General features: G+C 47.2%; 1 protein-coding gene across 1 annotated transcript; it reads left to right on the top strand.

Annotated features, from left to right (window-relative positions):
* Positions 1–4,204: 4,204 nt before the first annotated feature.
* INHBC (inhibin subunit beta C) lies at positions 4,205–14,520 on the top strand. Its single transcript, XM_061123337.1, has 2 exons — positions 4,205–4,517; positions 13,775–14,520. Exons 1-2 carry the CDS (start codon positions 4,205–4,207, stop codon positions 14,518–14,520), a joined length of 1,059 nt encoding a protein of 352 aa, XP_060979320.1.
* The last annotated feature ends 452 nt before the right edge of the window (positions 14,521–14,972 follow it).

Below are 14,972 nucleotides of genomic sequence, written 5' to 3'. Positions count from 1 at the left end.
GTATGTATATAGGACTTCCCTGGTGGTTCAGTGGTAAAGAATCTGTCTGCCAATGCAGGAGACATACTCAGGAGATGCAGGTTCTATCCCTGGTTTGGGAAGATACCCTGGAGAAGGAAATGGCAATCCACTCCAGTATTCTTGCCTGGGAAATCCCACGGTTAGAGGAGCCTGGCAGGCTACAATCCATGGGGTTGCAAAAGAATCAGACACAACTTAGGGACTAAGGCAACTAAACAACAACAACAATATATGTACATGGAGTATAGGATATGTAGCATTCTACATCTGTTCTTTCAATTTAATCCTCAAAACAGTAGGTATTGCCCTTGTACTCATTTTATAAGAGAAGGAACCCTGGGCTTCCCTGCTGGTGTAATGGATAAGAATCTGCCTGCCAGTGCAGGAGATACCAGTTCGATCCCTGGTCCAGGAAAATTCCACATTTGAACTGAGACATTTTATCTTCATTAACTGCTCTTAATCACTACACTGTTAGAAATGCAACTGGACACGGTGGGGGCGAGGGGAAGGCAGGGTGAACTGGGAAGATAGCGTTGACATATATACACTACCATGTATAAAACAGTGGGAAGCTGCTGTTAGCCCAGGGAGTCAGGTCAGTGCTCTGTAACGCCCTGGAGTGGTGGGGTGGGTTGGGAGAGACTCGAGGAGGGGATGTATGCGTCCATACAGCTGATCCACTTTATTGTACAGCGGAAACTAACACAATATTGTAAAGCAATTATACTTTAATAAAATAAAATTTTAAAAAAAGAAGAGTGAGTGAAAAGGGCAGGTTTCAAAGGATCTGTGTGTCATAATGCAGAGTGCATCAGTAGGGCCTTTCAGGGACACATGCAGTAACTGAGGAACAGCTAAGGCAGAAACGTGAAGCGAACCCTGCTCTCTCTCCTGCGTTTGCCGACCTCTTATTTCCCGACTGTTTGTCAGAGAGAAGAGGAGCAGCTGAAATCATCTTAGAGTCTGAGGGGGTCTGGGAAGTGCATAATGTCGTTAAGACATGAAACAAATAGCAATGTAACTATTTCTCCCAACCTCCAGGTAAAGTTATATCCAAGAATGAAATTAGGAATATTAAAATGTTAGATATAAGATCAATTCCTGTCGGTTGGAAGATTACTAGAAAATGACTACTAATAGGTACAGGTTTTCTTTGGGGAATGATGAAATGATTCTCACATTAGATAACAGTGATTTTTTCAGAACTCTGTGAATGTACTAAAAACTGCTGAATTATATACTTTAAAGGGTGAATTTTATGTTATGTGAATTTTTTGTTAAAATTCAGTAAAACCCTTATTTTATAAATAAATAAACCTATACTAGAAACTAAATAATAAATCTGCTTCTATCACAGGTATGAAAACAGAAGAGGGACTTCCCCGGCAGTCCAGTGGGTTCAGACTGTGTGCTTCAGTGCAGGGGGTGAAGGTTCCATTCCTGATCAGGAAACTAAATTCTCGTACACTTTATGGCAAAAAAAAAGAAGAAGAAAAGATGAGCCCCTGTTGAAGAGCTAGTAAACTGTGACACAGAAAAATTCAATCACGTGTGATTTCTGATAACCAGCCTGTACACTAGCATTTATTCATCCAATAAGTGTCTTGACCACCTGTGTTATAGGTCCTGTGTGCAATGCTAAGAATATAATGGCAGCGGACGACTTGTTAAGTGACTGCACCGCAGATGGTGACTGGGGGCACGGCATCTAAGAAAGCAGAGCCCAGGAGGGCAAATATTGGCAGAATTTCTTCAGCACATCTAGGGGTGAGGGTACTCTGGCCCACAAACAAATCGACGTAGCAGACTTCCCTGGTGGTCTAGTGGTTAAGAACCTGCCTGCCGATGCAGAGGATATGGTTTTGATCTCTGGTCCGGGGAGATTCCACATGCTAGGGAGCAACTAAGATCATACGCCACAACTTCTAAGCCTCTGCTCTGGACCCTGTGTGTTGCAACAAGAGAAGCCACGCTCCACAACTAGAGAAAGCCCCCACGCAGCAATGCAGCACAGCCAAAAATAAATAAAATTTTTAAAAAACTTGACCCTATGCAAAGTTAAAATGTATTTTTTAAAAAAGTATGTAGCAAGAATAATAATAAACTTTAATTAAGAGACTTCCCTGGTGGTTCAGTGACTAAGACTTCGTGCTTCCAATGCAGGGGGCATGGGTTCGATCCCTGGTAGGGAATCTATGATCCCGCATGACGCAAAAAGTGACCAAAAAAATGAAACAAAAACACCCTGGTGCAGTCAAATAAATAAAATAAATATTAACAACAACCACCAAGAACTTTGTGAAGATGGAAATGGGAACCCACTCCAGTATTTTTGCCTGGGAAATCCCATGGACAGAGGAGCCTGGCAGGCTACATTACATGAAATCATAAAGAGTCAAAAACGGCTTAGTGACTAAACAACAACTATCCAGATTTTGGATTTCTGTCTTTCAGACCAGTACAAGAATAAATTTCTGTTGTTTTAAGCAAAAAAAAAAAAAAAAAACCTTTAATTAAGCACTTATTCTGTGCCAGCCAGTGTAAGTACCTTATAAAATTATTTAAATTTCAAAACTCTCAGAAAATCATTAAAGATCTGTAATTCTATATTCAAAATCCATAGGGCCAGACATGTTTCAGAGTTTGGGAAATTTCAGGTTCCAGAAAGGTAAAATGGGGGATTCCCTGGCAGTCCGGTGATTGGGACCCTGCACTTGCACTACCAAGGGCACAGGTTCAATCCCTAGTCCGGGACCTAAGATCCCACAAGCCATGGGGTACGTGGCCAAAACATAAAAATAGAAAAGTAAAATGGTACATATATTAATCACCCATAATCAATATTTCTGGAGTAAAAATATACACATAGTCTCCAGGATGAGTTTTTATTTTTATTTTTTAAACATTTTATTTTAATTTATTTGGCTGCATAGAATCTTAGTTGTGGCATGTGGGATCTAGTTCCCTGACCAGGGATCGAACCCAGCCCCCCTATATCAGGAGTGCAGAGTCTTAGCCACTGGACCACCAGGGAACTCCCCTCCAGGATGAGTTTTTAAAAGACCACAAATAACCACACTTCTCTTCAGGTCAGGTTTAGCTGCCATATGAACTACCTCCAAAGTAGTATGGATTACAAGGTTTTTTGGATTTTGGAATCATGAATGACCATTTTTCCCATTTCTCTGATGAAGAAATTGAAGTAAGAGAGGTCAGGTTGTTTGCCCACAGTCATACGGCTTATGAAAGGAAGAGACAGAATTTTAACCCAGGCCATCTGGCTTGAAAACCTTTATTCCTAACTCCACCTGCCCACCCCTGCCAGGTAAATCCCGGCTGTGGGCGCAGAGGCTTGTCCTTGGAGACCTGCTACTCAGGACCTTTGGGGTAGAACACCAGGAATTCTGAGAAATCTCAGAATGTATTTTCCTGAAGAGGAGAAACCTCCAAGTCTGAGGCAGTCTAGATCTCACGCTCCTTCTCCACTTCAGACCTCCCTCTGAGGACCCAGAAGACCTGGCTAGAACAGTGCCCTTCCCCTCCTTTAACCGTCAGACTGGAGGTGACTGTGAGCCCCACAGGGCAAAACCCAACCCGGGGCTACAGAGGAGTGTGGACTGTGAGCCTCTGGGAGGGGCGAGAGGGCGGCAGGGCTTTGAGAAGGCCCAGGCAGTGGAAAATGAACTCTCCACAACCTACATGACAATGACCTACAGCGTCCTGCCCATGACCCCCTCACGTTTGAAAGCCATGTTCTAACGTTCTATCTTTAAACCTCTGATCTCCACACCCCACTCCCACCCCCTACTGCCAGGCTTCCGAGCAAGGCTATCAATCCGAAGAGGAATTTCATCTCTGACCTTTGTCCCCAGGCCTGGCGGCCCACACGGGTAACCCACTCTCTCCCAAAGTTGGCCGAGGGACAGCGGAGCCAACCTCGCCTCACATCCCCCACGCTGCACTTTCGTTGGCGATGAGGCTTCTGCCAGCTTCTACCTGTAACTGACTTCATCTCTCAAGCTGGAGGTTTGACTGCGCTACCCCCTCCAGCCAGGGTTCATGCCAGCTGGACACACTCTGCTTCCGGGGTCCCCGGCGGCCGGCAGGGAAGGAGCCGAGACCCTGAAGCCCGGGGCTGCAGCTCTGTCTCAGGCGCGGAGCTCAAGCAGGCCCCTTGGCGATGATCTGCTCCTTGTTCCTGGCCGTCCAGGTCCTGGCTGCAGCCATGGGGGCCGCTCCCAGAGCTGGCAGACAGTGTCCAGCCTGCGGGGAGCTGGCCTTGGACGTGGAGAGCCACCGGGAGCTGCTGCTTAACCTGGCCAAGAGGCGCATCTTGGACCAGCTGCGCCTCAGCCAGCGCCCCACCCTGGGCCGGCCGGTGTCCCGAGCTGCCCTGCGGGCGGCCCTGCAGCGCCTCCACGGGCCCCCGCAGGGGGCGCTTCCGGAAGCCGACGGGGGCCAGGAGTATGACATCATCAGCTTTGCCGAGACAGGTGGGTTCTTGGCCTGTAGATCTTCCCCCAAACTCGATCTCCTCAGGAAACGAAAAGCTTCCTCCCTGATATCTAACCTCTGACTTTCTCCCCAAACCCATCCCAACTCTGGCCTCCCACAGCCTGTAGTCTCCTAATCCCAGGCTCCCAACCCCCACCCACCCAAGCGCTCCCTTATAGTTTAGACTTGACCCGTGGGCACCTGAGAAGTGGGTACCTTTCACTTCTCTTTGAGACTGCCTACCCCATCTCCCCTGGTTCCTCTCTCTGCAGGCCCCACTCACTTCCACAGGCTGTGATGTGAGCCCAACCACTTCCTGAGCCTGGACTCAGGGTCTGGGAACTGCAGAGTCTGTCCCTCCTCTGGCCCCAGGATCCAGCCTGTCTGTACCCCGTCCCCCCAGATACCTCATTTGGGTAAGAGGTAGAAAAGTGAAAAACTCCAATTACAATTTCGCTCCACCGACTCCTGTCCTCTTGCTTGGTGACCTTGGGTCCCTACATCAGAACAGGGTAAAAATGGGGCTCAGAAATATATTTAAAGGATAGATCAAAACGGGGCTGGGGGTAGAGAATTTAGTGGGCAGCTGGAGAGAATATCAAGAATTCAGAGACAGGGGAATTCTTTGGTGGTCCAGAGGTTTCGGAGTAGGAAATGGCAACCAATTTCATTTTTCTTGCCTGGAAAATTTCATGGATGGAGGAGCCTGGTGGGCGGGCTGCAGTCCATGGGGTCACAGAAAGTGGGACGTGACTGAGCATGCATGCCGGTGGCTTAGGACTCTGCACCCTCATGGCTGAGGGCCCAGGTTCAATCCCTGGCTGAGGAACTAAGATCTCAGAAGCCTCAAGGTGGGGCCAAAAAAAAAAAAAAAAAGAATTCAGAGACAGGATCTGAGAAACAGAACTTAAACAAATGATCTCTCTTGCCTCTGAGCTTCTTGCAAGTTTTGTCTTAGGTTTAGAAGGCCCTTCCCAATCCTGGTCCCTTTCCCTTGGTCGGCATTTACTTCCTTCAAGACCCAGCACTCCTATCCTGAAAACGCCCACCCTGACTTAAGGCTGAGGGGCCCCCTCTCCTGTGGCTCCCATACCCTCACCCGGAACCTGGACCTTCCTTGTGGAATTGCCTGTTTCCAGGTTTTCTATGAAGTCTGTCTTCCCATAGAGTTCAACCCTTTGAGTTCAGGAACTGTCATTTATTCCTCACGTTATCACCAGAGACTAGTGTATAGTAGAAATAACTAACCCTTATACAATATTTGGGCTTCCCCAATGGCTCAGCGGTAAAGAACCTGCCTGCAATGCAGGAGACATACAAGACTCGGGTTCGATCCCTGGGTCGTGAAGATCCCCTGGAGGAGGACATGGCAACCCACTGCAGTATTCTTGCCTGGAGAATCCTATGGACAGAGGAGCCTGGCAGGCTACAATCCATAGGGTTGCAAAGAGTCGGACGTGACTGAAGTGACTAAACACACACACGTACAATGTTTACAGTGTTCTAAGCCTTTTACAGATACTAACTCCTTAAGAGCCTCGCAAGTCAGGTAGGCAAATACTATTGTTGTCTGTATTTTAGAAGTTATGAAACTGACGCTCAAAGAGGTGGAGTAGCTAGCTCAAGGTCATATGACCAGTAGGAGGTGGAACCAGACAGCCTAGGTCTCAAATCCTTGACCTTGACCATCATACCACTCTGCCTCTTGCAAACAGAGTGGATGCTTGACGAACAACCAAACCATTCTGTAGGTCAGCTTGGCCATGTCTAGAGTCCCCAGTGATGAATGAGACCCTATTCCAGCTCAGAAAAGGGTTTCTGCTCATAATATAGAACACAAACTCTGGAGCCAGATAAACTGGGCTCAAATTCCGGCTCAGCCACTTGTTAATATATGTCCTGGGTTGTTGATAGTTTTCTCATTTGCAGAACAGAGATAATGAGAGGATAGTTGAGAGAATTAAGTGAACTAATTAATGTGCTTAGAAAGGATGGGCTTCCCTGGGGGCCCAAACAGTAAAGAATCTGCCTGCAGTGCAGAAGACCCAGGTTCAATCCCTGGGTCAGGAAGATCCCTTGAAGAAGGGAATGGCAACCCACCCCAGTATTCTTGCCTGGAGAAACCCACGGACAGAGGAGCCTGGCAGACTGCAGTACGTGGGGTTGCGAAGAGTCGGACACGACTGAGCGACTGACACTTTCACTTTCTTTCACTTAGAAAGGAGAAGGTTCGAGGGAACTTAGAAGACTCAGCTCCTGCCCATGAAGAGTTTAATTGATACTGCTAGGAATAAATTACTTAGAATACAAGGCAGAATGAAATGAATGCTGGATATGGACACAAGTACTTGATGGCCAGAAGTCAGTCACTGGGCCTGGCAGGACAGGCGAGTCCCTCAGCAGTTTACAAACAGGCTAGATTGCACAGGAAGTCTAATGTCAGTGGGTGAAAAATGGTCAACAACATCCTAAATGGAAACACACGAGTAAAAATCTGAAGTAAGGGACTGCATTTGGAGCTGAAGGCAGTTTGGAGTGGATGAACACAAAGTGGACAGTGGCCGTGAAACCTTGAGTCCTTTGAAAACCACAATCCTGGTTGTTTTTATTATTATTTATTGCTGTTACCATCCTATCTGCAACTAAGCCTTATGAATTCATTTTTTTCAGTATTTGTTTTATTTTTTGTTGCCCTGGGTCTTCACTGCTGTGGCTTCTCTTGTTGCAGAGCGCACGCTCCAGGCGTGAGGGCTTCGGGGGTTGCAGCGCGTGAGCTCAGTCGTTGTGGCTCATGGGGTTAGTTGCTCCTCGCATGTGGGATCTTCCCAGCTCACAGGTCGAATCCCTGTCCCTTGCATTGGCAGGTGGCTTCCTCACCTCTGTGCCTCCTGGTCGGCTTTTCTCACCTTTGTGTCCCTGATGCTTGGCCCACGTCCTGCACACCATGGCAGGAATGACCATTACCAGGTGTTTATTGTACCTGCCTCCTCTCAGTTAATCCTGGCATAAAGTAGACTTTATCATTCCCTGGTCACTCAGACGGTAAAGAATCTGCCTGCAATGCCAGAGACCCAGACTCGATCCCTGGGTCAGGAACATCCCCTGGAGAAGGAAACGGCAACCCACTCCAGTATTCTAGCCTGGAGAATTCCACAGACAGAGGAGCCTGGCAGGCTACAGTCCACGGGGTCGCAAAGAGCGACTAACATTTTATCATTCCCATCTTAAGAATGCAGAAACTGAAACTCGAAGATAATTTACATGGCCAAGGTCATACAGCTTACAAAGGGCAGAATTCAAACATAGTTCTCTCTGACTTTAAAGTCTATATACTTTCCATATTTGCTAATCAATGAATGAATACAACATTCAGGCTGAGGGGGTGTGACCCAAAATGAACTTTGGAGGTGAGAATGACTGATCCCTGGATCCTATCTTTTATATTTAAATATTTTATTAGTTTTAAGTTTTCATTCCAATTTAAGCTATCATCTCCACCATTGTGTGAAAGAGAGGATCTGAGAATTGTTCTTGCTGGAGATACAAAGAGAAGGAGCTTGGGGCCCCGGAGAAACCGGGGGAAGAACCTCCGGTGGTGTCCTGACACTGGCTCAGACTGGCTCTTGAAGCCTGATGGTGAACATCTGCCAACGGTGCATCCAGCGGTATCACACTGGCAGTCTGAAATTGGCCAGTGTAGGAGAATGTATTCCTCAGAAATTGGCTAACGCTGTTAGTCAGTGCCTTTTCCCCCCACTCTGGAATCCAGTTGTTAAATATTTACCAGCACAACACTGCCTTTGACCTAAAAATTCAAGTTATCTGCTTCCCACATACCTAATGTACAATGCTGAGACAGGAATGGAATAACCATAGTAGATACACCTGTTCAAAATGGGAGACGGGAGGAAGACGCAGAGCAGTCACTGGTCCATGAAAATTCTACCCTCAGTCTGGAAGTTCCTTTGGTTAAGGCCTTTTTCTGCGATTTTCCTCTCCTCTTAAGAAGAGCCCACCATTGCTCTCCTAGGCTTCTAGATCCGCTCTCTCAACCCATAGTGCCAGCCCCAGATGTCTTTCCTTTTAAATAAGAAGTGGCCTGTGTTTGCAGCTGAGCAGTTTTCTCAGCCTGTATCTGCCCAAAAGAGTTGGGGGCCTGGAGACCTGGAGACTTCTTTTCATTCTGAATCATCTCTATCTCTTTTAGTCCAAATTGGTGCTGCTTTCACTATTAAAGTTCTCTTTAACACTCTGTGAGCCTTCTAAATGATAAATTATAGTCTACTCAGTCAGACAAAAGGCCCTCCATTCTATCAAGACAGATGTCCGTCTTTAGGTTACAAGTCAGGGTGTTGGGGGATAAGATTCTTAGAAGCCCTTCTGTCTAGCTGAGAGAATCTATAGAGAAACATCTTACGTTTTAGATCTTTGAACTTCCCTGGTGGCCCAGTGATTAAGACTCTGTGCTTCCACTGCAGCAGCGCTGGTTCCATCCCTGGCTGGGGAACTAGTGTGACCAAGAAAAAAAAAAAAATCTTAGCAAAGATGTTAGATCTTAACAAAAGGTCTTAGAGCTTACCCTTTACTGTTTTGATCATACCTCTGAAGCCATGTTTTACCTGCAGTGTCCTGGGATTGATTTTTGCCCTAAGACCATTTCTTAGTTTGAGAACCTTTTGCCAGAGTTGAGGAATGAAGAAATATTTTATTGTTCAATCTAACAAGTCCTGTTGGAAAGTTTTTCTCTAAATTCTGCTTGAACATTGAACAGTTCCTTTTTTAGTTCATCTCACTCTTGAGATGCCTTATCATAGGCAGCTAAAATAAGCCAATTGGCACTTTCAACGTTCTGCCCAGAAATATCCTTAGCTAAATTCACAACTTTGTTAGATACCATTTCTAGCTTCCAAGTTACCAGAGACGATAGCCAATACATAACACAGGTTCCCCTTTCTCTAGCTTCCAACAGCGATTCCTCACTGTCCTTCCTGCCTTCACTGACAGTCTCCCTGCTGTCCTTCCATCCCTTGTCTGACACCCAGTCCCTAAGCCTGTACTGTACATTTTAAGCCTTCGCTATGGTGTACCCCACTTCGGATACTTATTTCTGTTTTAGTTATCCATTATTAGAGCAGATCAGCTCAAACATTGAGGCTTAAAGGAAAAAAAAAATCAGTATTTTCTGTGATTTTATAGTTTGACTGGACTTATTCTGGACAGTTCTTTCACTTGATGTGGGATCGCTGAGGTCATTCAAGTAATTGCGTTCTCAGATGGGGCTGAAATCTCTAGGAGGGCCTCTGATCTTCCGACGTCTCTCTCCACATGGATCCTCACCATTCCGTAGTCTAGCCCAAGCATCTTTAAAGCATTTAGCGGTTTCCTGGACTCCTCTGGCAGTCCAGGAGTTAAGACCCCACACCTCCAATACAGGGGGCGCAGGTTCAATAACCAGTCAGGGAACTAAGGTCCCACATGCAGCCAAATGAAAAAAAGCAATTTAAAATAAAGGTTTCAAAAAAATAAAAAATAAATAAAATAAAGGTTTCCTTCCAAGAGGAGGAAGCCTCAAAGTACTTATTAAGTACTTATTAAGCATCTACTTGCACTGTGCTTGCCTACCTGTCTTTGGCCAAATCAAGTCAGGGGCCAAGCCCAGAATTAATATGGGAAGGGTTCGCACAAAACCGTGAATATTGGGAGGCGTTGTTCACCGATGGTCATCGATGTAGGAGTCCACCACGGCCCCTGCTGGTTCTGTGTCTGCGAGCCATGACTGGGGTGACTTACGAGGTTCTGAAAGGTAAGGGCGCTTAGTGACCTAACAAGAAAAGATTACCTGAGCCAGTCAGACTCTTCTTTTAGGATTTTGGAATTGGAACACTAAAGAATCAGATCACTTAGCTAGGAAGAGCTAAGTTAAAAGTTCTGTAGACTCAGGAGCGGGGGCCACCGTTTAGAGACCTGAGGAAGCTCACAGCGAGGCAAAAGAGGTAGATCCACGGAAAGAGGAGAAGCGAGACTTCCATAGGGAAACTGAGATGACTGAGATCTTGCAGACTTTCAGAGCTGTCTAGAACAACCATATTCCAGGCTCTACAATTCACACCAAGTCTAGTTGAATTTTAGTTTCTGTTCTTTTATGCCCATGAGCGTATCAGTGACATTCCCACGATAAAGCATTCTTTACTTAAATTTTAAAAAGGGGTCACTAAGGCCAAAGCATAATGGCATTTAATTGCCTCCTAAAACAGGTGTATTCATCAATAAGTCTTTTTAAACTATGAATTTTATGATCTAGCCTTTTGGAAAATAATTCTGATGTCAGCATAAAATAAGAATGAAAGACCTGACTTCCCTGGCAGTCCGGTGGTTAAGACTTTACCTTTCAACACAGGAGATGGGGATTCAATCCCTACTCAGGGAATTAAGATCCCACATACCTCGCAGCTGAAAACCAAAGCATAAACCAGAAGCTATGTTGTAACAAGTTCAAAACAGACTTTAAAAATGGTTCATTAAAAAAAAAAAAAATGAATTAAAAAAAAGAACGAAAAGCCATCCACTCAAAAAGTGTTTATTGAATGCCTATTATATACCAGGTGCTAGGGATACAGTGGTGAGCCACACAGACATGGTCTGTACCTTTGTGGAGTTTACATTCTGGCTGGGAGTGGGGATGGGGGAAGAAGCGGGAGGGAGAAGCATATAGTCAACAAATGAACAAAAAAGCCAAGATGATTACAGAGAGAGACAGTGGCTATAAAGACCAGTTAAACAGGATGGTGTATTAAAGAGATGAAGGTAAAGTTGAAGGCTGTTTTAGCTAGGTCAGTCAGGGAAGCCCCTCTAAAGAAGCAAATTTGAGCTGAATGGCAAGAAGGAGCCAGTCATTCAACATTCTTGGAAAGACATTCCAGGCAGGGGAAATAGCAAGTGCAAAGACCATGAGGTGGGTCCATGCTTCGTAAGAGTTCAAGGAACAGAAAAAAAACAGTACAGGTAGAATATAGTCTTTAAGTGGCAGAATGCCTAATCATACAAGTTTTCTAGGCTGTGTGTGTGTGCTAAGTTGCTTGAGTTGTGTCTGACTCTGAGTGTCCATGGACCGTAGCCCGCCAGGCTCCTCTGTCCATGGATTCCTCTAGGCAAGAATGTCAGGGGGTTTATTTATTCTAACTTTGGCTGTTCTGAGTCTTCATTCTAGTGTGCAGGCTCTTCCTTGTGGTGGCTGGGTTTCTCCAGTTGTGGCACTCGGGATTAGCTGCACCACAGCATGTGGGATCTTAGCTCCCCAAGGATCAGAGATTGAACTCACGTCCTTTGCCTTGGAAGGTGGATTCTTAACCACAGGACCACCAGGGAAGTCCCTGTTAAGGGGTTTAGATTTTATTCAAATAGCAATGGGAAGCCTTTGAAGGGTTTTAGGCTGAGAGGATTAAGCTGATCAGATTTATGCTATAAAAAAATTACTCTGGGACTTCCCTGGTGGTCCAGTGGTTAAGACTCCGTGCTTCAACTGCAGTAGGTGTTGAGTTCGATCCCTGGTTAGGAAACGGAGATCCCACATGCCACGTAACACAGCCAGAAAAAAAAAATTACTCTGACTAATGTGGTTTTGTGGGCAAGAGTGAACCAACCACTTGGCAAGCTATTGCCATAGTTCAGGAAAAAGATGACTGTGGGTTGAACTAATGTATGATAGAGGAGGTGGGGTTAAGTGAAATTATATTGTGAACTGGAGATACAGTTGACAGGTCTGCAGATTATTTCACAGAAGGGAATGAGGGCAAGCAAGACTTTGGTTTAAGCAATACTTTTATAGGGAAAGGGAAGATTGAAGAAGGAACAGGTTTGAGTTGGGGGTCGGGGAGGATAAGCCTAGAGTTCTTCTCTGAACTTGAAAAGTTTGAGATAGCATTTGGATACCCTAGTGGAATATCAGATCTGCGGCTGGATATACAAGCCTGAGCCTCAGGGAGAGGTCAGGGCCACAGATGTAGGTGTCCAGGGAGTTATCAGCATATGGATGAGACTGAAAGCCAAGGGAACTGATGGGATCTTTCTGGGAGAGAGCACAGACAGAGAAGAGAAGGGAGTTGAGGACCTCCAAACAGTTAGAGGTCAGGCAGAAGAAGACAAGCTGTCAGTCAAAGAGACCAAGATGGAGTAGCCAGAGTCACGAAAGCCAAGAGAAGGAAATATTTCCAGAAGGAGGGAATGGTCAACTGTGTCAAACAGCTGCTTGAAGTCCAGGTAAGGCGAATATAGAGATGAAGCCATCTGGATACGGCAACGTGGAAGGTGTTAGTGATCCTGACAAGAGCAGGAGTGGAGGGAACAGAAATCCAATTAATGTGTTTCAGTAGGTCAGGTGAGAGATGAAGAGGGGAAATCAGGCAACAGTAATAGGTACAGGCAGAAATGCAGAGCCTTTTTTTTTTTTTTTTTGGTTGAGCTACACAGCATGTGGGATCCTAGTTCCTTGACCAGGAATTGAACCCACACCCCTCGCACTAGAAGCATGGAGTCTTAACCACTGGACAGCCAGGTAAGTCCTTATGCCAGTCATCAGAACCACTCTGGTGAGGAACTGGCTGTGGAGAATAAGGGAGGTGATCTTAGGGTTTCTAAAGATGATAAGCAAAGCAATGGTGCCACCAATTCTAAGAACAGAAAGAGAGGTATGTAGGGAGGAAAACAATGATTTCTGCAATGCTACAGAATGTGGCAAAATTAAGCAGTTGGAAGTTTAGGCATGAAGCTTGGTGATTCCTAAGGTGCAAAATGGTCTGAACTGGACTGACAGATTCGGGAATCACCAGCATAAGATTTGTGCTGGCTGCCCACAACTGTGCGTCAGGGCTTCCCTCAGTGTGGGGTAAGAGGAAACAGGACTTCCCTGGGGGTCCAGTGGTTAAGACTCCGAGCTTCCACTGTAGGGGGGGTGGGCACGCTTGATCCCGGTTGGGGAAATAAGGGTTAAAAAAAAAAAAAAAAGAGGAAATGAAGGTCAAAGATCGACCAAAGAACTCTTGCACTGGAGGGATGGTCAGAGAAAGAAAAGCCAGTAAAGAAAATTAAGCAAAAAAAAAAAAGAAAATTGAGCATCCTAAGAGAGTTGTGAGAAGAGATCTTTAAGAAGGAAAGGGTCCTTAACAAGCCAGGACTGTGGCTGAGAAGGAATGCACGGGGAGGCAGCAGGAAGGACGGACACTCAGAAGGGCGGAATGACGGGGGCTTCTTGTGTCCACAGGCCTCTGCAACTCCACCCAGACTCGTCTGGATTTCCACTTCTCCTCCGACAGCTCAGCTGGCGGCCTGGAGGTCCAGCAGGCCCGCCTCATGTTCTTTGTGCAGCTCCCCCCCAATACCAGCTGCACTCTGAAGGTGAGGGTCCTGGAGCTCAGCCCACGTGACACCAACCTCACCTCGGCCACTCAGCACCTGCTGGAGGTAGACGACAGTGGTTGGCACCAGCTTTTCCTGGGGCCTGAAGCTCAGACTGCCTGCAGCCTGGGGCACCTGGCCCTGGAGCTGGCCCCCGAAGGGCAGGCGGCCTGGAGCCCCGTCATCCTGGCGGGGGCTGCGCACAGGCCTTTCGTGGCAGCTCGGGTGAGAGTCGGGGGCAAGCACCGGGTTCGCCGTCGAGGCGTTGACTGCCAGGGCAGGCCCCGGATGTGCTGTCGACAGGAGTTCTTCGTGGACTTCCGGGAGATCGGGTGGCACGACTGGATCATCCAGCCTGAGGGCTACGCGATGAACTTCTGCGCGGGGCACTGCCCCCTGCACGTGGCGGGCATGCCTGGCATCGCCGCCTCCTTTCACACCTCGGTGCTCAACCTTCTCAAGGCCAGCAGGGCTGCCGGCTCCACCGGAGGCGGGTCCTGCTGTGTGCCCACCGTCCGGCGCCCCCTCTCTCTACTCTACTATGACAGGGACAGCAACATCGTCAAGACTGACATCCCTGACATGGTGGTAGAGGCCTGTGGGTGCAGTTAGTCTGTGGGTGCAGGCAGCTGGGGTGGGGGGACCGGCAAACACGCCCTGAGGGAGCTGCTCTTCCTCCGTAGTACGGCGTGGCCCTCTTCCTGCCTCTGTCCAGAAGCAACTCGGGGAAATGATCCCCGCTTTGATGTGACGAGACCTTCATCTAGGGAGGGCCACTGTGATCTAAGGAGAGCCACGGTGCTGTCTTCATAATGACCAGCCCCTTTCCTAGAGCAGAGTCCATTCAGCAAGCCCCATGTGCCCAACCGCCACCCCAGGGACCCTGATGCATCTCCAGCCATGAGCAGGGCCATCTGAGTCCCAGACAGACACCCACAGCCCAACTGCAATCCCGCCCACAATCCCCTGCACCTCCTGCCCTTTCTACTGCGCGTCCCCCGCTGCAGGATGAGTTGGCCAGCCCCGTTCCCTGCTTTTCTGGATCTCCAGAGAGTCCCTCCCTT

This window comes from Dama dama, chromosome 3 (genome assembly GCF_033118175.1).
Source record: "Dama dama isolate Ldn47 chromosome 3, ASM3311817v1, whole genome shotgun sequence".
Taxonomy (NCBI): domain Eukaryota; kingdom Metazoa; phylum Chordata; class Mammalia; order Artiodactyla; family Cervidae; genus Dama; species Dama dama.
Note: the sequence above shows the minus strand (reverse complement) of the source record. Positions and strands in the feature narration are given on the sequence as shown.

Excerpts from the sequence above, each read along its gene's own strand:
- INHBC (XM_061123337.1), top strand. The coding sequence starts at position 4,205 with ATGATCTGCTCCTTGTTCCTGGCCGTCCAGGTCCTGGCTGCAGCCATG. Across the intron at positions 4,518-13,774 it reads CATCAGCTTTGCCGAGACAG|GCCTCTGCAACTCCACCCAG; the intron begins GTGGGTTCTTGG and ends TTGTGTCCACAG.